Raw genomic sequence first — 25,737 nt, forward strand, 5'->3', positions numbered from 1 at the left:
TCTAAAAAAAAAAAAAAAAAAAAAACTAATTATGATTTTGACTAAAACACTTATGTATATACGTATATATAAAATGTGTAAAATATAAATCTATAGGGAATATGGGTAAAACATTTCTATCTAGAAGTTTAATAGGTCATTTCTGTATATGATATTAGCATTTCGACCAATAAATATATGATCACTAAGTACAAATTAAAACATTTATTTTGGGCCGGGCGCTGTGGCTCAAGCCTGTAATCCCAGCACTTTGGGAGGCCAAGGCGGGTGGATCACGAGGTCAAGAGATCGAGACCATCCTGGTCAACATGGTGAAACCCCGTCTCTACTAAAAATACAAAAAATTAGCTGGGCATGGTGGTGCATGCCTGTAATCCCAGCTACTCAGGAGGCTGAGGCAGGAGAATTGCCTGAACCCAGGAGGCAGAGGTTGCGGTGAGCCGAGGTCGCGCCATTGCACTCCAGCCTGGGTAACAAGAGCGAAACTCCGTCTCAAAAAAACAAACAAACAAACAAACAAACAAACAAAAAACATTTATTTTGGAAATCAAAATTAATAATACCCAATATTGGTGAGGGTGTGGGGGGAAGCAGTCTCTTATAATGTTAACAGAGATTTAAAGAGGGCAAGGCCAGGTGCAATGGCTCACACCTGTAATCCCAGCACTTTGGGAGGCTGAGGAGGATGGATCATGAGGTCGGTAGTTCGAAACCAGCCTGGCCAACATGGTGAAACCTTGTCTCTCCTAAAAAAAATAAATTCAAAAATTAGCCAGGTGTGGTGATGGGCACCTGTAATCCCAGCTACTTGGGAGGCCGATGCAGGAGAATTGCTTGAACCCAGGAGGCAGAGGTTGTAGTAAGCTGAGATTGCTCCATTGTACTCCGGCCTGGGCAACAAGAACGAAACTCTGTTTAAAAAAAAAAAAAAAATGTCTGGGTGCGGTGGCTCATACCGTAACCCCAGCACTTTGGGAGGCCGAGGCAGGCAGATCACCTGAGGTCGGGAGTTCAAGACCAGCCTGACCAACATGGAGAAACCCTGTCTCAAAAAAAAACAAAAAACAAAAATATATTAAAGAAATCATGTAAGTTAGAAGTACTGAGAGGAGGCTGACTCACACCTGTAATCCCAGCACTTTGGAGGCTGAGGAAGGAGAAATGCTTGAGGCTAAAAATTTGAGACCACCTTAGGCAACAAAGCGAGACACCATCTCTACCAAAAATAAAAATAAAAGAACTGAGAGAAATATGGAAGGATATATATAGATATAGCAACGTTATCTTTGGGAAATGTTCCCCACAATTGGAAGACAGGCCATTTTGAATGGGGAAAAAATTTAAAAATTTCACAAAATTTGTAAAAAATGAATTAATGTCACTATATACATAAAAGGTCTGTATATAAATTAAAGTAAATCATTTAGTGGAGCCAAATCAATAAAGATATACAAATGGCTAAAAACATTAAATGATGTGATGACATTAATGATGAGGGAACTATAAATTGAGACCATATTTAGAGCAGATGAAAAGAGTAAATCGTCTATAAAATTATTGGCCACAAGAGGGCATCAGATTTCCTTTTCCAACTTCAAAGCTAAAGGTTATACTTGCAAATAATCTAGCTTCTACATGAAAAGTGTTAGTGGTTTTAGCTTAAGTCTTTCCTATGGGTCTACATGCAGAAATTGTCACTGATAATGGAGAATTTTAATAAAGTATGTCATAGTTAATACAAAACAAACATTTCTTTATTATAATTATTTTTCTGTTAATAAAAGTAGTATTGTTCATTTAAGAAAAGAAATAATGGCGAGGCGCGGTGGCTCATGCCTGGAATCCCAGCACTTTGGGAGGCCGAGGTGGGTGGATCACAAGGTCAAGAGATCGAGACCATCCTGGCCAACATGGTGAAACTTCATCTCTACTAAAAATACAAAAACTAGCCGGGCATGATGGTGTGCGTCTGTAGTCCCAGCTACTTGGGAGGCTGAGGCAGGAGAATCACTTGAACCCGGGAGGTGGAGGTTGCAGTGAGCTGAGATTGCGCCACTGTACTCCAACCTGATGACAAAGTGAGACTCTGCCTCAAAAAAGAAGAAATAGATACTTAGAAGCACAAAGACAGATAATCAAAATCACCTATCATCCCTCCAGCAGAGATAAGCACTGTTAATATTTTAATGCATGGGGGAGCTTTTACTTTATATACTCCTATATTGTTACATTATGATATGAAATATATTCATTTCATGGTCACACAATTCGAAACCATGGAATGTTTTCTTTTTTTATTATTATTTTTTTAAGACGGGGTTCACTATGTTGGTCAAGCTGGTCTTGAACTCCCAATGTCAGGTGATCCGCCCGCCTTGGCCTCCAAAGTGCTTGGATTACAGGCGTGAGCCACCACGCCTGGCCTGGAATGTTTTCTTATGTAATTGATTTTTTCCCCCTAAAACAGGATTTTTTGTAGTTTCATGGTATTCATATGTATGTGCCGTAACTGATTTAACAAATCTTTATTACTAGATTTTAAGCTACAAATCTCTTTCAGAAATGTCTTTTCAATCATGTACCTTAATGCATACCAATGTCAGTGGTGTTGGAATAGACAGGTTAATCTCAGAACTTCCAACTTTGTGAATTCACACATAAAAAATATAGACAATATATTTTTCAGAGTCAATTTAATAAAGCCATAAAATTCGAAGGAAAATAGTGTGATTTTGTTTTACTAAACTTGATGGGAAAAGCAAATATTGCTTTTGCATCTTACACATCATCCATCAACCACTTCTAAAGAAGTGATAAAATACACTGACTGAAAATGAAAACATGTTTAATATTTAACATTTTTGAACTTTGTCTAAAGTGACTGTAACATGAAAATATAAAGGAAATCCTGTTCTTTTTTTTTTTTTTTTTTTTTTGAGACGGAGTTTCGCTCTTGTTACCCAGGCTGGAGTGCAATGGCGCGATCTCGGCTCACCCAACCTCCGTCTCCTGGGTTCAGGCAATTCTCCTGCCTCAGCCTCCTGAGTAGCTGGGATTACAGGCATGCGCCACCATGCCCAGCTAATTTTTTGTATTTTTGGTAGAGATGGGGTTTCACCATGTTGACCAGGATGGTCTCGATCTCTTGACCTCGTGATCCACCCGCCTCGGCCTCCCAAAGTGCTGGGATTACAGGCTTGAGCCACCGCGCCCGGCCAGGAAATCCTGTTCTGGTCCCACAAATGCCTTCTCAACATAGAGACTGTAAGAGGACCTCGTGAAGAGGGCTTATGCAAAGACCTCTGAGAAGGGAGGTGACCTCTGCTCACAAGATCTGGGAGGGTCTTTGCATACGGGAGCTGGCAAGGAGGAGAAAAGTCTTGGCAGGGCAGAGACCACAGACGGCCTCGGGCCCTTCCTAGGTTCTCGGAATGTGGAGTGATTTTAATCGCTCTGTTGTCCTCAGTGCTCGGGAGATAAAAGCCCCTTGATGCATTGGGAGTGGTCAGACCAGGTGGCTCCTAATTGGCCATACTTCTGATGCAGCCGCACCCTGATAACAATGGGTGGTAAACTCAGAGTACTAGTTTAGCAGTCTTACAAGGCTCTCGAGTGCTGTTAAATGCTCAGAGCAGTAGTTTAGCAGGTTTTAGAAGGATCTCATGTATGTTCTTAAGCTATATACAGTTTGTTTCTCATTTGTTCAGTGGCTGAGTCAGGATAACCTCTAACTCCAGAATCCAAACTCTTAACCATTACATTTACTGCTTCTAACAGAATCCTTTCATTTATGTTTTTTCTTTATTTTTGAGACAGAGTCTCGCTCCGTCGCCAGGCTGGAGTGCAGTGGCTCGACCTCGGCTCACTGCAACCTCCTCCTCCCCAGTTCAAGCAATACTCCTGCCTCAGCCTGCGAGTAGCTGGGACTACAGGCCCGCGCCCAGCTAATTTTTGTATTTTTAGTAGAGACGGGGTTTCACCATGTTGACCAGGATGGTCTTGATCTCTTGACCTCGTGATCCACCTGCCTCGGCCTCCCAAAGTGCTGGGATTACAGCGTGAGCCACCGCGCCCGCCCATTTATCTTAAATTATGAGTAAGCACAAATATTTCCCACCTGAGTTGTTTGCACACAAACCAAAAAAAAAAAAAAAAAAAACGCAGGAATAAGCATGTCCTACACATGCAAGCCTCAAAAGCACTAACCTGTGGCTATAACGGGTCCCATTCTAGCACAGCAACAAAAGGGAGAAAGGGGGTTAAGATCCATTCTGTGTGAGGTACAACACCCATGAGCAGCCCTGTAGATCCATTACAAGGTAATTTTAAAAGACCTCATAATGAGGTCTTTCTGGCAAATTGTCCTCAAAGAAAGGATCCAAAAAGGAATCCCATGTGATAACTGCAATAGTGCTGAACTTTAAAAATCTCTTTAAGATATTTCTCTTCTTCTTCAGCCTTTGAGCAAACTCAAAGAGAGGATTATACATGTATTTCTTAGTTAACATTTGAGTATTTAATCATCAAAATGTTTGTTCACGGATACCAGGGGGAGCAGAGTGGATTTTAGAGTGTGTGTGTCAGCATGGCCAAATCTGATGGCTATTTTGGATGAGATGGTGTTGTATTTCAAGTATTGCTCTGGTGCCAAAATAGATGATGTACAACAGTAATACACGGATGTTGGAGAAAAACTGAAAACAACCACCCCAAGTTAATCTCTTAAAATGTGGCATATCTTTCCTATAATTACTATAGACATTTAAAACATTTTTAACATTTTAAATAGCCTATGGACATTTCTTTTTTTCTTTTTTTGTAGAACTTTAACTGCTATTTAAATTTCTTCACTTAACTGTACCACAAATCTTTTGCGCATAACATTACAAGAAGTTTAAATCAAATCTATATATACATACACTCATAAAGCTCTCTTGGTCTACTATAAAGTGGATCTTTACTTTGTCCTGAACACAGCAGATAGTATCTTTTAATTGACAAGGCAGAGATTATGTTTCCTCTCATGTAATTATTTAGTTTTACTTTGTGTCCTCTTATTACTGTGAACGCATAAAATCTTCCCTCCTTGTCAGATTAAAAGACTGGTGAATGCTGGAGGACTATGATTTTCCAACAGGTCACAAATTACAGTCACTGATATCTTTTTTACCATGTTTCTCATCCCAGAATCTCAAGGTCATTCTCCTGTTCCCAAAAAATTCTCTCACTGTTGACAGTTCTGGGACTATGCAAGAAGAAAAATATCTTACTTAGCAACATTAAAAGAGCATAGTGCCAGCAGCCAACATTGAACTTGGGATAATGTGTGACAGCTGACCTAACATGTAACCTAGACACATCTTTTCAAATGCAAGATAGCTCATTTTCTTCATTAGTTCGTGCTGATTCCATAAAGCTGCTCTTGGCAAAAACTCCAGCAATTTGAAAGAAACCAAAGATAAATGAAGGAGACATACTGCTATGGGGATACATGTGGCAATGGCTTGATCTGAACATAGCCAGAGCTGCTACAATTATTATCATCAACAAAGATTACTGACCAGGTGCCTGTGATCCCAGCACTTTTGGAGGCTGAGGCGGGCAGATCACCTGAGATTCGGAGTTCAAGACCAGCCTGGCCAACATGGTGAAATGCCATCTCTACTGAAAATACAAAAATTAGCTGGGTAGGGTGGTGGGTGCTTGTAATCTCAGCTACTCAGGAGGCTGAGACAGGAAATTACTGGTGTGAGCCACTGTGTCTGGTCCTACAAATGGTTTTTCAACAAAGGAAAAGATGCTCAATTGAGGAAATTGAAAGGGAGGTAGACTTTTAAACCATATGATAATTTTCTCTTGCCATCAGGAAAGATCAAGAAGTTGGATAAGAGTATGGGGAAGATTTTCAGGGCATAAGCACGCTCACACACTGAAAGCATAAGCCGCCACAACACTTAGGATGCCTTTTCCAAAACCTAAAATGCAATAAAATAAATAAACGGGAAAAAAAAAAAAAAAAAAAGGATGTCTTTTTAATAATAGCTATCAAATACTTGTCTGTAGCTCCTCTTTTAGAAATTTAAAGATATATTTATACATATGCAAAATGACATACATACATATCGATTGTAATTTTACTTATTATACCAGAAGGATGGGATTAATTTAAATGACCATCAGTTGGAAAATGATTACATACATTATAGTGTATCACTTTGATGTAATACTACACAGTTTTGTGTAGTATTTCAAGCAGAAGACTGCTTGAGGCCAGGAGTTTGAGACCAGCCTAGGTAACATAGCAAGATCCCATCTCTATAAAAAATATAAATCAATAAAATGGGCCGGGCACAGTGGTTCACATCTGTAAATCCCAGCACTTTGCGAGGTTGAAGCGGGCAGATGATGAGGTCAGGAGTTCAGGACCAGCCTAACCAATATAATGAAACCCTGTCTCTACTAAAAATACAAAAATTTGCTGGGCACAGTGGTGCACACCTGTAGTCCCAGCTACTCAGGAGGCTGAGGCAGGAGAGTCGCTTGAACCCGGGAGGCAGAGGTTGCAGTAAGCTGAGATCACGCCACTGCACTCTAGCCTGGGTGACAGAGTGAGCCTCTGTCTCAAAAAACAACAACAGCAACAACAAATCAAAATTTTATATATGAATAAAATGGTCCATCACCTCTTCATGTCTTCCTGAGGTTAGATGCATCCAAATCCTTTACAAGCAGTAGTAAATGAATTCGAAAGGTTGGTTCTTTTTAATAAAATGCAACAGGAATAGAACAAATCATGCCTTCATACAAACACACTTTTATTGAGCACTTACTGTGCCAGCCAGGCCCTAAATGGCCAGCAGGACAAGTTCGTGATTCAAACGTCACCAGCACCTGATCACCATTCAAGGGCTGCTTTCTGTGTTCTAAGCCTCTTCTCTCTTCCATTCTTCATCCCAAATGATTTCATCTCTTTTCTGTCTTACCCTACTGCACCACTGCCAACTCACCCATACTTCATAAAGAAAAGTGAGACCAGCTAATATCATCCTATCCACACAGCCACAAATGTATTACATCTGCATCCAACTCTCTCACTTTCTGGCATCCATCTCTGAAGAAAAAGTTTTCCTTCCCCTCTTCAAGTTAATCCCTCTACTTAAATTCTTCATTCCAGGTTGGCCCCTTCTCTCCACAGCCTAAATTCATTATGCTTGCATCTCTCTTATCTTAAACTAATCTTTGCCCTACTCTAGTTACTGTGCCCTCAGGCTTTTTCCTTCCCTTCGCCACTAAGGACCTTGAAAGAATCTAAGAGGTTTTTTTTTTTTTTTTTTTTTTTTTTTTTTTTTTAAATTGCAACTTCAGGAAAAATTCCTGCTTTATTATTCCAAATAATTTTTCCCATGTAAAATAAATGTCCAATAGTTCCTGGTATGTGGGAAGATAATGTTTGTTAAAGTCACAATGAAGCCTTATTGACGGAAGCTTGGCTATATAAACAGCACAAGTTGAGAAAAGGTTTAATCTCCAAACCTATTAGACTGGATGAAGTAAGATCAGTAACGGCCACCTTGCGACATTACAGGAGGTCTCATTCCCATCGGAGGTCGAGGAGGCCCACCCTGGTAAGGGGGCACCATTGGCGGTCCCTGCCCATATGGGGGCATAGCACCAGGAAGGTATCCTGGCATGCCTTGATGATGACCACCATACTGACCATGAGGTAGCATTGGGGGTCTCATTCCTTGTTGCTGTGGGATGCCTGGCTGTGGTGGCATCATACCTCCAATTGGTCCAACTGGTGGATTACCGATAGGGGCCTGTCCTGGCCGAGGAAGATTACGTTGATATTTAGGTAACTGTGCCCTTCTCTCTTCCAGGGATATATCCTCATCTGGATGGATCAACTTACTGGTTGCACTGGTTGTTGTAAGTGTAGCAGGCTTACTTGTTATTGAAGCTGCTGGTTTAGCTGCAGTACTATTTGTTGTACTAGTGGTTGAAGCTGTAGACTGTGTATAAGCAGGGAATGTAGGCTTTGGGGGTTCTGTAGTTGTTGCAGGGGTACTATTTAAGGGTTTGAAATCTGTACCAACAGGTCCCTGGACAGCTGCCTGAGCCTGTCCAGCACTGGGGAAAAGAGGCTTAGTAACTGGAGGCTGTGGAGCAGGTACAGTTACTGTTGGTGCAGGTGGTCTATTAAGAATACCTGGAGCTGAAACAGCCTGCGCTTGGGTCATTGGAGGAATTCCAGGACGTGGAACAGGCGGGGGCATACCTGGTGGCATTCCAGGCATCAGAGGTGGTATTCCTGGTCCAGGTGGCATCATTCCACCCATTGGCATCATTATGTTTTCACCGCAAAATGACTGGGTGTATTTTCTCTGATGATGCAATCCAGGTGGCATCCCTGGCATAACTGGTGGCATTCCTGGCATCAGAGGAGGAACACCTGGCATTAATGGAGGTATGCCTGGAGGCATTCCTGGTGCTCCTGGTACTGGTGGCAGTCCTGGCTGTGCCATGGGGGGAATATAACCTTGTTGAGGTTGAACAGGTTGTGGTTGAAATAAAGTTGAGGCTGCAGAGTCGTCATCATCATATTCATCAGAATCATCTTGTTGCTTCTTTTTTTGACTTTCTTGTGTTTTCTGTTCAAGAAGTCGTCGTCTTTCATCCATATCTTTTTCTGGAATACCCTCCATACCATATATTTCCAATTCTATGTCTGTTCTCCCAGGTATTGCATTTGGTACGGCATCTATTGTTTCTTTATGTACCTGCATGCAATGAATAGCTAAGCCAGGTCCTGTATACAATTTCTTGTGACATATATGGCATTTAAAATGCTTTGCTTTTTGGTGCTGTATAAGGATCTTCTCATCATCAAAATCTCTATTACAATACCAGCACCACGGCTTCAGCTGCTTCTTTTTCTTGCGACCCATAACTGCGCTCTACCGATAAAGTAGTAGGGAGGAAAAAAGCAGCAGGAGAAACGAAGCGAAAAATCGCTCACTTTCCCAACCCAACGGCTTCCACCCCGTCCCACAGGAAGCAGACACCGAATCTAAGAGTTTTTATATTGGGTCTTATCAATCAGATGATCAGATGTCTCAGGAACTAGTGGGGATCTGGTAAAGGGGGGCTGTGGAGAGGCAAAGAGAAGATAAACAATAACCATTTCATCTCATATGATTTGAACCTCTCATAGGATTTTATTTGAGACAGGTACATGCAAAATGTATTGCTTCTTTAGATTTCTTAATTTTTTTTTTTTTTTTTTTTAACACAAGGTCTCTTGCTCTGTCACCCAGGCTGGTGTGCAGTAGCGCCATCATGGCTCACTGTAGCCTAAACTTTTAGGCTCAAGCAGTCCTCCGACCTCAGCCTCCTAAGTAGCTGGGACAACAGGCACGTGCCACCAGGCCTGGCTAATTTTTGTATTTTTTGTCGAGATGGGGTTTTGCCATGTTGGCCAGACTGGTCTCGAACTCCTGGGCTCTGCCTGCCTTGGCCTCCCAAAGTGCTGAGGTGACAGGGGTGAGCCACCGTGCCTGAAGTTTGTTCTTTTTTATTGTTCAGTGTATCCCAGTGTGTGAACGCCCTGAATTAATAGATGCATTTGCTAAACCTCGGGAGGGCTTGTCTGACCTTCCCCTACCTAACCCAGACCTTACCCTCTATGTGGATGAAAGTTCAATAATGACAGCCGAAGGGCAATGAAAGGCAGCCTATGCAGTAGTCACAGATTCAGCCACCCTCGAGGCACGCCGCCTCCCGGATGGAACCACATCACAAAAGGTGGAACTCATTGCCCTAACCCGGGCTCTCACGCTAGCACAGGGGAAGCGAGCAAATATCTATACTGACTCAAAGTATGCTTTTCTTATTACCCACTGCCACTCTGCCCTCTGGAAAGAGTGAGTATTCCTTACCACAAAGGGGTTCCCCATAATCAATGCTACCCAAATCTCTAACCTCCTGCAGGCCCTGTCACTGCCCAGAGAAGTTGCTGTCATTCACTGCTGGGGGCACCAGGCCCAGCAGGATGCCGTTTCCCAGGGCAATGCGAGGGCATACGCAGCAGCAAAATCTTTAACCAATACCAGATTAACCCCAACTCCGGTCCTTTTTCTCACCACGGCCACACCGCCAGTCTAGTCGCCATCAGAAAAACAGGCCCTCATATCAAAAGGGAGAACCGAGTCTGATTAGGGCTGGATCTTCCTAAACAACAGGATCGCCCTTCCCAGAGAACAGTCTCCTAAAATCATTGCTGAAGTCCACCAGTCCTGACAAATAGGGCCCAAGGCATTGCACCGCTTTGTGCAACCCCTCTTTTTCTCACCAGGTCTACAACAGACGATTGAGCAGGTACATAGGCCATGCATTACTTGCTTTAAGGTCTCGTCTCAGGGGGGCTTAAGGCCACATTTTCCTACCCACCAAATGCGTGGCAACTTGCCGGCACAAGACTGGCAAATTGATTTTACTCATATGCCCACTCCCAAGAAACTCCGCTACCTCCTAACCTTTGTAGATACCTTTTCTGGATGGATTGAAGCCTTTCCCACCTCCAGGGAAACCGCTGACACAGTGGCCTTCCTCTTAGTTCAAGAAATCATCCCTAATTTTGGCTTGCCTGCAACCATCCAGTCAGACAACGGTCCAGCATTTACAGCCCAGGTGGTCCAGCTGGTCGCCAAGTCTCTCAACATCTCCTGGAAACTACACATCCCCTACCACCCTCATTCATCGGGTCAAGTTGAACGGGCTCACAGCATCATCAAGGACCATTTGGCCAAACTTACCATTGAGGTAAAAGTCTCCTGGCCCACACTTCTACCTCTTGCCCTAGCCCGGGTCCGAGCCACCCCACAGGGGCCAACGGGCCTCAGCCCCTTTGAACTGCTGTACAGCCGGCCTTTCCTAGTCTCCCATAATCTCCCGGTGCGACCACCTCCACTGGCCTCCTACCTCCCCTTTCTCTCTCTCCTCCACCACTTACTCAGGGAACACACCGATCACACTCTCCCTGTTGTTCCGGGACCAGAGGACCCCCGACCAGCAGCACCTCTCCAGCCAGGTGACAGTGTTCTCCTCTGGGAGCTCAAACCAGGATCTCTGCAGCCCAGGTGGTCGGGACCTCACATTGTTATCCTAACCACCCCCACGGCAGCCAAGCTCCTGGGTCACACTCCGTGGTACCACGTGTCCCGCCTCAAGCTGGACCCCCAAAATGATCAGCGGAAATCCGAGTCCCTGTGCCCCACTCGCCTCCACCTCACCCATTGCTGTAATCCACAGACCCCTAACCCTCCAAGTCCTCCTTCTAAAAATTCTTCTAATACCCCTCCTTAAGGCCGATTCCTACGATTGGCGCTTCTACATCCAGGAAAGCTGGACTGAGGGCTCCACCACCAAAACGCATTATCTTGCACAGGCAGACTGCCAAGCAAACGGCTATCAGACCACTGTTTCCATTCTCATTCCACAAGGAAAAAGTGCCATACTCGGCAGCGACCTAACGTATCGCCATCTACATGGGCTATGCTTTTTATACGACCAAACCAAAGACTACTGTCATTGGTGGAATACCACCTATGGGGGGTGCCCATATCACTCTTGTGTTATTCACTTGCCAAAGCTTCCAAGCCGTTCCAACAGCTTACTCACTCGCTTCAATGACGGTTCCTTGGCCCTCAACATCCACGACCCCTGGCATAACCGGTGGAACACGGGAGTATACGGTAAAGTCTATAAAGATTTTATCTGGAGCCACCCCCAGGGAACATGGCTAATATTCCGGTCCTACACCCGCATCGCCTCCGGAACAATAGGACAGCTCAGCTCGGTAAGCCATACCATCCCACAGCAGGAAGCCACCCTAAGTAACCAATTCAAACCCTCAGATAGCACTTCCCAGCCTTTCTCCTGGCTAGCTCTAGTACAGCAGGGAGCTAACATTTTAAATTTAACCAAAGCCATAAATTTCACCGACTGCTTTTTATGTGCCTCACTCAACAAACCCCCCTTAGCTGCAGTTCCCCTCCGGTCCAGGTTCAGTCTGTCACAATCACCTACGGGGCCTGCCACCACCTTAACGGGTGTCCCCTTGTTCAAAGTACACTCTCAAAATCTCTTTCTCTGCTATAGAACGGCCAGCAGCTCCAGCCCCGGCTGCAACACCACAGTAAAAGTAAAATTCTCCCTTTATGCGCCTCCAGGAGGATTCTTCTGGTGTAACAGAGCCTTAACCAAAGTTATTAATGCCTCCTTCCCCTTCCCTTGTGTGCCGGTCACGTTGGTCCCATAGTTAGAAGTATACAGACAGGCCGAGCTCCTATCCCTCTTTCCACCTTCCCCTAACCACCGAAACAGGTGAGCAGTCTTCCTCCCAATAGTCGGTCTCTCTCTAGCATCCTCTCTAGCGGCTGCCGGGCTAGGAGGCGGCGCCCTAGGCTACAGTGTCACTTCAGCCATGCAACTAGAGGACAAGCACCGTGTAGCTATTGCAGCATCAGCCACCTCCCTGGCCTCTCTCCAGCGACAAATCGCGTCACTGGCCCAGGTAACTCTCCAGAACCGACGGGCCTTTGACCTGCTAACAGCGGAAAAGGGAGGTACCTGTCTGTTTCTTCAGGAGCAGTGCTGCTATTATATCAATGAAACAGGCCTTGTAGAGGAAAACATCAACACTCTCTATTGCCTCCAAGAAGCCCTCCGCAAGAAACAAAATGCATCAGTTTCGCCTCTCAATTGGTGGCAATCCCCCATGCTTACCTGGCTAATCCCTATTATCACTCTCATTATCGCAGTTTGTCTTCTGTTAATGCTGGCCCCTTTTTTCTCAGGTTTTTACAGGCCCGCATGAGGGAAATTTCCAGGGTGGCCGTAAACCAAATGCTGCTTCACCCCATGTCCGACTCCCAACCGAGGCACCAGCCAACTGACCCTTCTCCCTCACTTCGCCCCTATTCAGCAGGAAGTAGCCAGCAAGAAGCGGCGTCCTATATCATCAAAAGGGTCAGAACGGAAGGCTGGTAGCCTCATCAGGAGTTCGGACACACCCATCCATCTCCACACCCAATGCCTACGTCACACCTCTGCACTAAGCACCTAACTCTACAGCCAGCACCAATACTGCCCAACATCCCCGCCAACCAATGGCAGTACGCCCCATCCACTCCCTACTCCACTCAGCCCCAACCTCTGCACACACCACCTACCTCTGCACTCAGCACCAGTGCCGCCCAATTTTAAACCTACCAATAGCAACTCGCCCCGTCCTCATCCCTCTCCCCTTTGACCAATCAAGGGCATCCTGCTTCTCCTCTCTAGCTGTGGCTATAAAAACCCTACGCCTTGGGAAGTCACCGCAACTTCTCTGGCCCCTTTCCCAGGACCACAGAACTTTGCCGGGGAGCTGAATAAATTGGCATTTAATTTTCTTATACTGGCCTCAGTTTCCTCATTTTAAACTTGGCAATAAACCCTTACAGAAAACAGTATGGAGGTTCCTCAAAAAATTAAAAATAGAACTACCTACCCCACGATCCAGCAATCCTACCAATCTTTTGGTATTTTCAGAAGAACTGAAATCAAGATATTGAAGAGATATTCGCACTTCTAAGTTCATTGCAGCATTATTCACAATAGTCAAGATGCAGAAACAACCTAAATGTTGGTAGATGGATGAATAGATAAAGAAAATGGTATCTAAAAAAAAATGGAATATTACTCCGCCTTAAAAAAAAGAAAGTCCTGCTATATCCAACATGAATGAACCTGGAGGACATTTTGCTAAGTAAAATAAGGCAGTCTCAAGGGACAAATATTGCATAAAATCACTTTTATGAGGTATATAAAATAGTCACATAAAATAGAAGCAGACAGTAGGATGTGCCAGGAGAAACAGGGAGGGAGAAATGGGGAACTGCTATTCAACAGGTAAAAAATTTCAATTCATGCGAGATGATTAAGTTCTCACGTTAAATGTTTTTTCCACAATTTAAAAAAAAGACTAAAAGTTCACTTTTTTCCCTTACCAGGTTTCTTAAATTGTAGTCTAGAGATCAATGTATTCATTAAAAAAAAAAAAAAAAAAAAAAGCTTGCAGAATGGTTTGACATGTGAGAAAAAGTAGTTTCACTTAAATTTCATTTTATTTGTCCTAACAACCCATTGTCCTAATACCTGTGCTCTGACTGCTCAAAAGAATGAAGAAGGCTCAAGGAACGCAACATTACATATGACATAAAATTTAAAACAATCTCTAGGTCCAAAAATAAGAAAATGATGAGTTATGGAACTTCAACTTAATGAAACATCATGCTTCATTAAAATGAATATATATGAAATACTTCTAACAACAGGGTAAGATGTTTATGATACAACATTAAGTACAAAAAATATTAGAGAACATGCACTTTAAAAAATACACACACACACACACACCATACATATTATATATATATATTTAAATATGCCAGAATTAAAATAGGACAGACAGGTTTTAGTGATGATGTCAGATAAAATATTTTAAAATTCATTTACTATTGGTCATAGTGTTATTTTGAAGGAAACAATTTTTTTTTTTGAGACAGCGTCTCACTCTATAGCCCAGGCCGGAGTGCGGAGGCACACTCACAGCTCACTGCAGCCTTGACCTCCTGAGCTCAAGTGATCCTCTCACCTCAGCCTTGCAAATAGCTGGAACTACAGGCATGTACCACCACATCCAGCTAATTTTTGTATTTTTTGTAGAGACGGGGTTTCACTAATGTTGCCTAGGCTGGTTTTGAACGCCTAGGCTCAAGCGATCCACACTCCTTGGCCTCCCAAAGTGCTGGGATTATAAGTGTGAGTTACTGTGCCTGGCCGGAAAACAATTTTTGAAAATATTTCACAATTAAGTCAGATGAAAATCAAATTTGAATTTGCATAACCAATGAGTTAAACGCATCCTGGCTTATAGAGACAAATTATTTCAATAGTTCTTATTACTGGTAGGTATTTCTGTCTAACAGTAAATGATGTCACACATTATAGCAGTACTGGTGCATATCCTAGAATTTTGGATATAAGGTAAATAGCATGAAAATGTAACATATTTAACTATAAACATGGTACATGCATATATATATACACACACACACACATACACTAGTCAAGTGCAGAAGTGAGAAGGAGCAAAAGAGTAGAACAAAGAGTTTGATCTGTGACTGTGAACAATTGAGATACCTTGCTATTTTTGGACCTGCTGGTTCTGCTTTTCATTGAACAGTGACAGAGAAGGTGTAAGCAGAGATATTTCTTTTTCTCAAGGTTAGTACCTAACACCAAGGCACTACTTCTGAGCTATTGTAAAAAATGCCAAAGGCAAAGTAACCATCTTACTGCCCAATCCAAGATACTTTTGAGGACAATTTGCTGTTATTAATTACACTGAGGTAACAGACATAAAACTGCCCTGGGAAAAGTGCGATAGTCACCATATTATATTAGTGAGATAGGATGCAAATATTACTAGTATAATAAAAGAATAAAATGATGCTAAGAGCTAACACTTAATTGAGCACTGACCAGGTGCCAGCCTGTACATCTGACATATGTTAACAGCAATCCCATAAAAATTGGGATACTACAAGGTAGATACTATTATCCTATTTTATTCATGAGATAAACGAGGATAGAGAGGTTGAGTGGTTTGTCTAAGGTCATCCAGTTAGTAAGTAGTGAAGCCAGAGATGGAACCAGAGTTGGCTATCTCCCAAGCTCCTTTTATGGTGTTATCCTGTCCAAAGTATTTTTGTTGGGTTCCCCATCTCCTTGCCAACAGCCTAGTAAGCACTTAGTGAATTTACACCAAATTAAATGTGTTCAGTCAATGAACAATGGAACCCTGTTGGCCATTTTTCTTTTTCCTCCTTTCCAAAGCCCTTAAAAACTTTTTGTTTGTTTTTTTTAGATGGAGACTCGCTCTGTTGCCCAGGCTGGAGTGCAGGGGTGCGATCTCGGCTGACTGCAACCTCTGCCTCCTGGGTTCAAGCGATTCTGCTGCCTGCCTCAGCCTCCCGAGGTCCTAATTCAATATGACTGGTGTCCTTAAAAAACATGAAAATGTATACACAGTGACAGACATGCATAGAGGGAAGAGAGATAAAGGAAATGACCACCTACAAGCCAAAGACAAAGGTCTGGAGCAGATCCTTCCCTCACAGCCCTCAGAAAGAAGCAATCTCGCCAACACCTTGATTTTGGACTTCCAGCTTCAGAATGATAACAAATTTCTGTTCTTTAAGCAGTTTGTAGCAATTCGTTATGGCTAATACAATCACATGTAGAAATTACTTGTAAATGACTAGGCATTTCAGAAGACTACTCATTTAAAGACTTTGACATAATACTCTCCAGGTTTTCTGGAAAGCTAAAATCTAAGACATTGTTTTAGGTATTTTAGCAGATCACCTCAAATTCTGATACTAAGAAGTATTAGTATACCAAAATTAAACAACAATTTTTAAGCAGGTATTTTTTTTTTCAACCACACTAAAAGTCTGCAATTTTGTGAAGCCCAAGGAAAAAAAAACTTAACATGAGTGCCTTAGCATGGAAACCTGCAAAGGGTTTCCCGGGCATTCAGAGGCTCCCAAAGTTGGTTAATTATTGAAATCATCTGGAAGAGAACAATCGCAATCAGTGAATTCATCCTAGACCTGCTCAGCGGGAATCCCTAAGGAGGGCTTTAGAAATATATTTCTAAAATGCTTCTGATAATAATGAATTTCGTTTATGTGTTCACTCCTATTGAGTCAGGTAACTCAATGCTGTATTTGGGCAAGTTCTCTCTTTAAGCTAAGTGCAGCCTTTCCCCTCACTACACATACTCACCCTTTTTCTCATGATACTGCCTCCTTTTTTTTTTTTTTTTTTTTTTGAGACGGAGTCTCGCTCTTGTTGCCCAGGCTGGGGTGAAATGGCGCGATCTCAGCTCACCACAACCTCAGCCTCCACCTCCCATGTTCAAGTAACTCTGCCTCAGCCTCCCCAGTGGCTGGGATTACAGGCATGTGCCACCACACCCAGCTAAGTTTGTATTTTTAGTAGAGACAGGGTTTCTCCATGTTGGTCAGGCTGGTCTCAAACACCTGACCTCAGGTGATCTGCCCTCCTTGGCCTCCCAAAATGCTGGGATTATAGGGGTGAGCCACTGCGCCCAGCTGATACTGCCTTTTTGAAGAGACCAGGCCAGGGGCTTTGCAGAATATATGATGCATAGTTAATCAACACATATTTGCCCCCAGTGTCCATAGTTTTCGTACTAAATATCCACTCAGCATTTACTGAGCAATTTGGAAGTCAAAGAGTTAGGCAGTGGGGACTGAGGTAGGTAAATCACCTTCAGACTCCTGAAGGAGGTATATCAAGCATGTGAAACAATCAGAATGCAAAGGTTTTGTGCCATAAAACACCTGTACTGACATTGAGGAGGGCACAGAAGTACCTCTAATTTAGGAGAACCTAACAGCTTCTTTTTGTAGTTATCTTAGAATAGCAACTTTTTTCCCCTATAAATATTTAACACAATTTAAAAATCATCTAAGTAACACAGTATGTTTGATTTATACTTTGGAAATACCAGCAAAAAAACAGAGCTTAGTTTCCTGGACTAGCTTCTTTATTTTTTTCACTGTTGGTGTTATTGCATCTTGAAATTATCTTCGATTATACCTTAGACTTACACTATTTTTATTGAATAATAAATTACTTCATACCCAATGTTGTCTCAGTTGAATCAGCTTTACCATGTTATTTACTTAACCAGAAATATGATCTGGCCATTAGAGCTGTAAGATTAAAATATGGTCTAAATTAAAGGCATTTAATTATTCTCAGTTTCACTTAGCATATTTTACTGTAAGCTCAATTCCTTGAAAGTTTGTGTATCATTATCAGCATCCCAGCTATTAGGGATAAATACAAACTTTCATTATTATACCGATTTTATCTCTTTGAAATCTTCCAACATCCCCTGTGAAGTAGGTACTTTGTACCATTTTAAGCACTAGGAAACTGAAGCCAGTGAAGCAACTAGTAATAAGTGGTATTTAAACATCCCTGACTCTAAGTTCTGTGCTCTTTACCTTTTAATCTCCGAGTAGGGTATTTCACATTAGTATAAACCAGAGGTTCTCAAAAGGAGGCGATTTGCCTCTGACCCCAGGGTAGATACTTGGTAATGTCTGGAAATACTTTTTATTGTCACAATTGTGGTGGGGATAGTGGAGAGGGGCCAGGGTGCAACTGATACCCAGTGGGTGGAGGCCAGGGGTGCTGCCAACATCTTACAATGCACAGGACAGTCCCCTACAACAAAGCATTATCCAGCCCAGAATGTTAATAGTGCTGAAGCTGAGAAACCCTAGTACAAACAAAATACTCCTCAATATGCTTCTTACAGTAGCATCAATAGTCCCTTTTGGTTTTTCCTGAAATCAACATTTACAGTCAGTGAAAATACTTTAAACCATAATAAGATATTACTTTGGTCCGAATATCTCTGCCCCTCGAAGATTCTTATGTTGATATATATTAGCCAGAAGACCACATCTCACCATTATATTGAAATCTTAATACCCAATGGGATCGCACTCAGATGTGGAGCCCCTTTGGGAAATGATCAAGTTGTAAGGACTCCACTCTCATAAATAGCATTAATGTCTTAGGAAAGAGCCTAGAGCAAGCTCCCTTTCCTCCTTTCTGTCATGTGAGAATACAGCAAGAGGCGCCATCTTTGAAATCGAAGATAAGCCCTCAGCAGACACCAAATCTGCCAGTGCCTTGATCTTCGACTTCCTAGTCTCATATGTGTGTATATGTATATACACACATTCTACAACGCATCTGAAAAATGCTTGAGTTTATACTATAAATTCTGAAACGCCCACAGAACTTTAGAGGTTTCAACCCCAAATATTATATACTGTTATATAAGTACACAGGAACGGGAGATATTTGTATGCATGTTAGACATGTTTTCAATGATGTATTAATACAATTGTAGCCATCTTTATTCCTTCTATTTAAAGGATGCACTGGGGGGAAAAGGAAACCTTGATACAGGCAAGCAGGGAGGAATAAAATATTGAAGCTTTAGTGGACATTGTATAAAAGGTACAATAAAGCCACACCATGAGGCAGAGAACTGCTTTCTTGATTTTATTTCAAAAGTACACAAGGTCACAAAACTAGAGCAAGTTGTTTTTCTTAACAAATTTTGTTCTTACAAATTTTATAATCTGCACCATTGGATATATAAGCCAGAAATCGTAAATACAAAATCTGCAACTGACACTATCAATTCTATACTTTGCACACATGAAGTGTCAAAATATTTTTCTCAGTAGTACAAGTGTATTTATCATTAAAATTCACAGTTAGGGACAAAAATAAGTGAATCAATGAATCGTGGTTCTCTTAAAACTTGTGTCATTAAATAAGTTAGCAGAAAACATAAAGTTCTTCTTTGATGGAACTTTTACTGTCGATGACCAAACCAAACCCAACTGATGTGTACTGTCTTCTTAAATTATAAAATAATTTATAAAACTTGATTTTAATGATAAAAGGCTGGTGTTCTCTGCTGTAAGATAAATGATCAGCCTTCCCTAAAGATAAATAAACAGAACCACAATTCACAAATTTGTTTATTATTTTTCCCTGCTTATCTAACATTTATAAAAGGAATTTGTGCTCAGTTATGGCCTATTTTAGTGTTAAAATAGGCAAATGAGTAAGAAATCCTATTGCAGAACATAATGCCTTTATTGCTGGAATATCCAAAGGCATTCAATATATTAATACTTGCCCAGAACATTTACACTACTAAACACAGGAATGTTATAAAGATCTATGTACATATATATAATATATAATGCCACAAGCCACTAAGAAGTTAAAATTGTGCCAACATTTTCTACAAACTACTCTTTATGTGACTCATCAAAGCATTAACCACATAAAATATGGACTTTTTCTGTTCACACTGGAATAAGGCATCTGAAAGCCCTAAACACTGCTGAAGTGAAAATTAGAAGAAAAAACTTGTAACACTCACATAACATCAAATGTACATGCTGCACACACACAAAAGACACTGAGAATATTTTTAAGAAGCCACACATCACAGAATTTGATAGTCAACTTCATGCAATGAATTCCTTTTATATTTAATCAAAATCTTTACTTGCCCCTTTACTTGTTCCAAATTTCCAAGATTAACTCTTAAATTTAAAAATTATCCTTTTAATAAAAATCAGGTATCTCTTTATGTCCGTAATCTATATGGATAGTGATTTGGATTTTTTCAATCAAACTCTCCTAAGATACACTGAGGCCATGTTTCCATTTTAGAAAGCCCATGGCAGATAGCTCAAATTAAAAGGAAGCAATTTGTCCAGAATAATTGGTTACTGTAATCAATAACAGACTTTTGGGAGGTTGAGGGAGTGAGAGGCTAATGAGGGAGTAATATTAGTTAAGATTGCCAGTAAGAAAAACAGCTGTAAACCACTCCGTATTCGAAGTACAGAACTGGCTGGATGCTGTGGCTCACACCTGTAATCTCAGCACTTTGGGAGGCTGAGGCAGGAGGATCTCTTGAGTCCAGCAATTTGAGACCAGCCTGGGCAACATAGTGAAACCTCATCTCTTAAAAAAAATAAATAAATAAAAACAAAGTATGGAACTATACCTTCTACAGTAACATTTCTTTTCAAATTATCCTGTGTAACCTAAAGAGATGGTATCAAGTCTGTCAGTTACAAAGTAGAACCAAATGGCTTTGCTGTTAAGATGCAGTACTATCCTTGACTGATGTTATTTGGCTATTTAACTGAAATGCTTTAGTAATTTTTTATTCAACTACTTGATTGCCAACAGTAATTTGGGAGCAAATATTTGATCTCTGGTTCAACTGAAATTACCCGTGAGAACTACTTGAAAATTTAGCAGTACTATTTGGCTGACAGAATTTTAGTGAGACATAAGCCTATAAAACAATGTCCTCTAAAATATGAAGTATAAGGGAAGAAAATCTTGTTCTTCATGTATTCTTATAAAAAAATAAAAAGGAAGGAAAGTCTTTTTTTAAATTTTTTTAAATTTTTTTGAGACAGAGCCTTGCTCTGTTACCCAGGCTGGAGTGCAGTGGTGCGATCTCAGGTCACTGCAACCTCCACCTCCCAGCTTCAAGTGATTCTACTGCCTCAGCCTCCCCAGTAGCTGGGACTACAGGCACGTACCACCACGCCCAGCTAGTGTGTGTGTGTGTGTGTGTGTGTGTGTGTGTGTATATATATTTTTTTTTTAGTAGAGATGGGGGTTTCACCATATTGGACAGGCTGGCGTCAAACTCCTGACCTCGTGATCTGCCCACCTTGGCCTCCCAAAGTGCTGGGATTATAGGCATGAGTCACCGTGTCCGGCTATACATGTCCACTTTCTATGATAACTTCTACTTAGATCAATAGGATAATGTTCATTATATGAAAGTCAGGAATAAGACGAACCAAAACTTCATCATTAGTGTTCTGTTTACTTACTTTTATAGTATTTTTAAATAAACTTTATTCATATAAAACAGGTCAAACATCTGACATTCAAAAATACCTACTGTTATAAAATCAGAAACATAGCCAGTGTTGGAGATATTGAAATTTCTAAATCTTTATGAATAACACAATCATTTAAGTTACATCCACAAAGAACAGAAAAGGGGCAAGCTTGAAAATGTGCGGATAGAAAGGTGTCACAGTGATGTGTTTTAGAAACAGTACCTTCACCTCTAAGCACCTTTCGGGTAGGTGATAGCTAGCTCATAGGCACCAGAAATTCATAATAGAAATTAAATCACCCAAAAGGCACAGATGAAAATGTTAACATAAGTATAAAAGCAATTTTATGTAAGGTTAAAACCTATTTTTAAAATGCTTCCAAATATGTAAAAGTATACACAAATCCATTACACATTCAGCTTAAGTTTCCCATTAAAAAGTGTACACACAATACTCTAATTGTAAATACATGCCACCATTTATAATGTAGCATTTACCACCACAGCACCCAAAGATATTAACAGAAACCAAATCCCTACTAAAATCTAGGGAAAGGTTTTAGAGCTAGTGAAATAATTTATTGCAGACTGTATTTATTATAAAGAAACTGTTGGCTCATTCTACTATATCCACACTCCCTCACAATCTTAAGGGAAATACAATAAATCCACTTTCTTCTCCTAAAATGATATTTAACACATTTGGCAGGTAGGAGTATTCCCTTTACTCTTTTTTTTTTCTTATCTTTTTATCTTTTTTTTTTTTTTTTGAAGAATAAATCACTTTCACAAAACTAAGACTCAAACTTTTTCGAAGCTCAACTTGGTTTGCTGGAACTATACAAAGACATGTTTGGTCACACAACAGCAACTGGACATCCTCCCAATGGAATACAGAATTGATGGAGGACGCTTACTTGCTTAAAATGTATTTGATTATTCTGCATTTATGATAAAAATATCGTCCAGGGATTGTATTCAAGAGAGTAAATTTAGGATTACATGTTTCTAGAACACATAATATGTAACACCATCCAAAAACAACAACGAACAACGTAAAGCACTGAAACCGAAGAACCACTTAAAATTTAGAATAAATTAGGAAATTTCAATCTATAATTATCAAATGATAAATGAATTATAATATTTTTCTAATAAGAAAAATATCGCCTAAAGTGGAAAGCCAGTTATTTAGTTGGGAACTATGAAATACTACATCTTCGATCTGGGTGGCCACCATTTTGAAGACCACCACAGATCTGAAGGCATGGGATCACTCACCAACAAAATCTATCCCTGCTATTGCACCTAGTGTCATCTCCTATGGGGCTGACAGCAAATGTTCCATCCAACTCAATCTGATAGATGCTCCTTTAGCATATAAAAGAGCTTGCTAAGTCCCTATTGCCTGTAGCAGTCTATCAACTAAATATTTAAGGAATCATTTCATAGACAAGGTTTATGAATGACTTAAAAGTAAAACTAGTAATTTCTAAACCACTGTAGTGTTTTCTGTGTTTTATTCCAAACATATTTAGAGTTTTCAAAGGAAGTATAAAAACAAGCACAAACATACACAAGTAATTTTGTTATGGATGTTTCCTTACTAATCTGGGGGAGACTGCTGGGCCATAAATAAATGAGATACACATCCTAAACATAATGGTAAAAATTATAAAGTACCACTTTCAGATGGCTATTCAAGTATCAACTTGATATGCAAGTAAGTTAACCAATTTCTTCACCTATGATTTCATAATCAAAGTGCTACATCTTACTTAGGTACTGATATTCAGAAACCTTTAAAATTAACCTCTTAAAGAAAATCCAGCTTTTTCAGATGGTAAACTCGTCTTTACTAACTTTAATGCCTGTAACTATTTCAATATAACCAAAGAAAATTTTTTTAAAATATATTTCTTACAGTTCCTGTTTTTTGATATATTTTGAGGCCAGTAACAAAATTTAGACCAGAAAAGGTTCTCATATATCAAAAAAAAAAAAAAAAGGAAACAAACATGGATAGCACAGATGAGACATATGGAGGCTCTATACTATAGACCCATCCTTGCTCTGTGCTGGAATCATCACAGGAACCGCTCCCATTCGACTTAGATTAGGGGCAGCTACCTTAGCAGGTGGGAGAGTCGGACTCTGAGGAGTGCGTTCAAAGTCTTCACTTGGTACTTGGTTATACTGAGTCTTGGAATATCCTTCCATGTTGGAAGGAGACATGGATCCCAGGGATGAATGATTACTGCCTATATAGCTTCTGGCAGTGGACGTACGGCTCTTTGGAGGCGGCACATCTTCCCTGGAAAACAGAATCCCCAATACATGTCAAAAGAATACCTTTCTAAAAACCTACAATTATGCAAGCTATGAATCATGGATAAGGGCCTATATTTAAATACTAAGCATATAAAAGTGTGTGTGTGTGTCACAAAAAAGCAAAAAGAACAAGCCATAACATCATAAATTGTGTATGCGTCCCCAATTTGTCATTCTGATTAAAGAGTTACAACTTCACATTTAATGAAATATGGTATTTACACAAATATAGCTGATTCTAGAATGTTGTCTTACAAAGCATAAATCTCAAATAGTTTCATATTATAGTATCACCGGTCTAGATAATCTAGTTACAGCCGCATAACACTTTACAGTTGATAAAACATTAACACCTACAGATATATTTGTATCTTAATCACGCCTGTAATCCCAGCACTTTGGGAGGATGAGGCAGGCGGATCACCTAAAGTCAGGAGTTTGAGGCCAGCCTGGCCAACATGTCGAAACCCTGTCTCCACTGAAAATACAAAAATTGGCCGGGCTCAGTGGCTTACACCTGTAAGCCACTTTGAGAGGCCGAGGTGGGAAGATCACGAGGTCAAGAGATCAAGACCATCTGGCTAACAAGTGAAACCCGATCTCTACTAAAAATATAAAATTAGCCAGGCGTGGTGGCACATGCCTATAGTCCCAGCTATTCAGGAGGCTGAGGCAGGAGAATCAGTTGAATCTGGAAGGCGGAGGTTTCCGTGAGCTGAGATCATACCATTGCACTCCAGCCTGGGCAGCAGAGTAAAACTTCATCTCAAACAAAACAACAAAAAAAAACATTAGCCGAGCGTGGTGGTAGGTGCCTGTAATCCCAGGTACTCGGGAGGCTGAAGCAGGAGAATCGCTTGAACCTAGGAGGCAGAGGTTGCAATGAGCTGAGATCACGCCACAACACTCCAGCCTGGGTGACAGAATGAAAATCTGTATCAAAAAAAAAAAAAAAAAAAAAAAAATTTTAAATTTAAAAAATTTAAAAAAAGAATTTTTTCTATTAAATTTATCTAAAACCTTAGCTGAAAACACTAGAAATTTAATTTAAGCATAAGAATTTTAATTCCAAACACTGACAAAGAGCTCAAATGGCTCTCCATATCCATGGGCTCCTCATCTGTGAAGCCAACAAACCACACATAGAAAAAATTTTTTTAAGTAATCTCTGTACCTAACATGTACAGATTTGTTATTATCCCCTAAACAATACATTATAACAACCATTTATATAGTATTTACATTATAATAGGTATTATAAATAAACTAGAGATAACTCAAAGTATACAGAGGAATATGTGCAGGTTATATACAAATAGTATGCCATTTTATATTCTTTTTCTTTCTTTTTTTTAATAGAGACAGGGTCTTGCCATCTTCCTCAGGTTGGTGACTTGAACTCCTTCCTGGCCTCAAATGATCTTCCCATCTTGGCCTCCCAAAGTGCTGGGATTATAGGCTGAGTCACTGCCTCTGGCCACCATTTTATATCAGGAACTTGAGCATCCCTGGATTTTGGTATCCACAGGAGGTCCTCCACAGATACTGAAGGATAACTGTGTATCTAAGTTATCTTTGGTAAATTTTAAAAATATAGGTATGCTCATTTCATTGTGCCTTGGTTTTATTACACTTCATAGATATTGATCGCATTTTTTTTTTATAACAAATTGAAGGTTTGTGGTAATCTTGTGCCAAGCAAATCTACCAGTACCATTTTTCCAACAGCATGTGCTCACTTCATGTCTGTGTTGCATTTTGGAAATTCTCACAATAGTTCAAACTTT

General features: G+C 40.7%; 2 protein-coding genes across 3 annotated transcripts in view; both read right to left on the reverse strand.

Annotated features, from left to right (window-relative positions):
* The window catches only part of CXADR (CXADR Ig-like cell adhesion molecule), a 71,152-nt gene that overhangs the window by 3,636 nt on the left and 41,779 nt on the right, over positions 1-25,737 (reverse strand). The window contains exon 7 of one of the 2 annotated variants that reach the window (XM_032277147.1): positions 23,750-23,933. In XM_032277147.1, the coding sequence (XP_032133038.1) occupies positions 23,750-23,933 (184 nt within the window). Of the gene's footprint in view, positions 1-22,373; positions 23,934-25,737 lie in introns of those variants that run through there. The other variant, XM_032277146.1, reaches the window with a different exon arrangement.
* LOC116550949 (BUB3-interacting and GLEBS motif-containing protein ZNF207-like) lies at positions 7,366-9,068 on the reverse strand. The gene is made up of 2 exons (XM_032277145.1): positions 8,398-9,068; positions 7,366-8,349 (listed from the first exon to the last, which is right to left on the reverse strand). Exons 1-2 carry the CDS (start codon positions 8,946-8,948, stop codon positions 7,557-7,559), a joined length of 1,344 nt encoding a protein of 447 aa, XP_032133036.1. The 5' UTR covers positions 8,949-9,068; the 3' UTR covers positions 7,366-7,556.

The sequence above is a fragment of the Sapajus apella genome, unplaced genomic scaffold (genome assembly GCF_009761245.1).
Source record: "Sapajus apella isolate SASKATOON/1434 unplaced genomic scaffold, GSC_monkey_1.0 scaffold8, whole genome shotgun sequence".
Lineage (NCBI taxonomy): Eukaryota > Metazoa > Chordata > Mammalia > Primates > Cebidae > Sapajus > Sapajus apella.

Coding starts and splice junctions, on each gene's coding strand:
- LOC116550949 (XM_032277145.1), bottom strand. CDS start 8,948: ATGGGTCGCAAGAAAAAGAAGCAGCTGAAGCCGTGGTGCTGGTATTGT. Junction 8,350..8,397: donor ATGCCAGGGATGCCACCTGG/ATTGCATCATCA, acceptor CGGTGAAAACAT/AATGATGCCAATGGGTGGAA.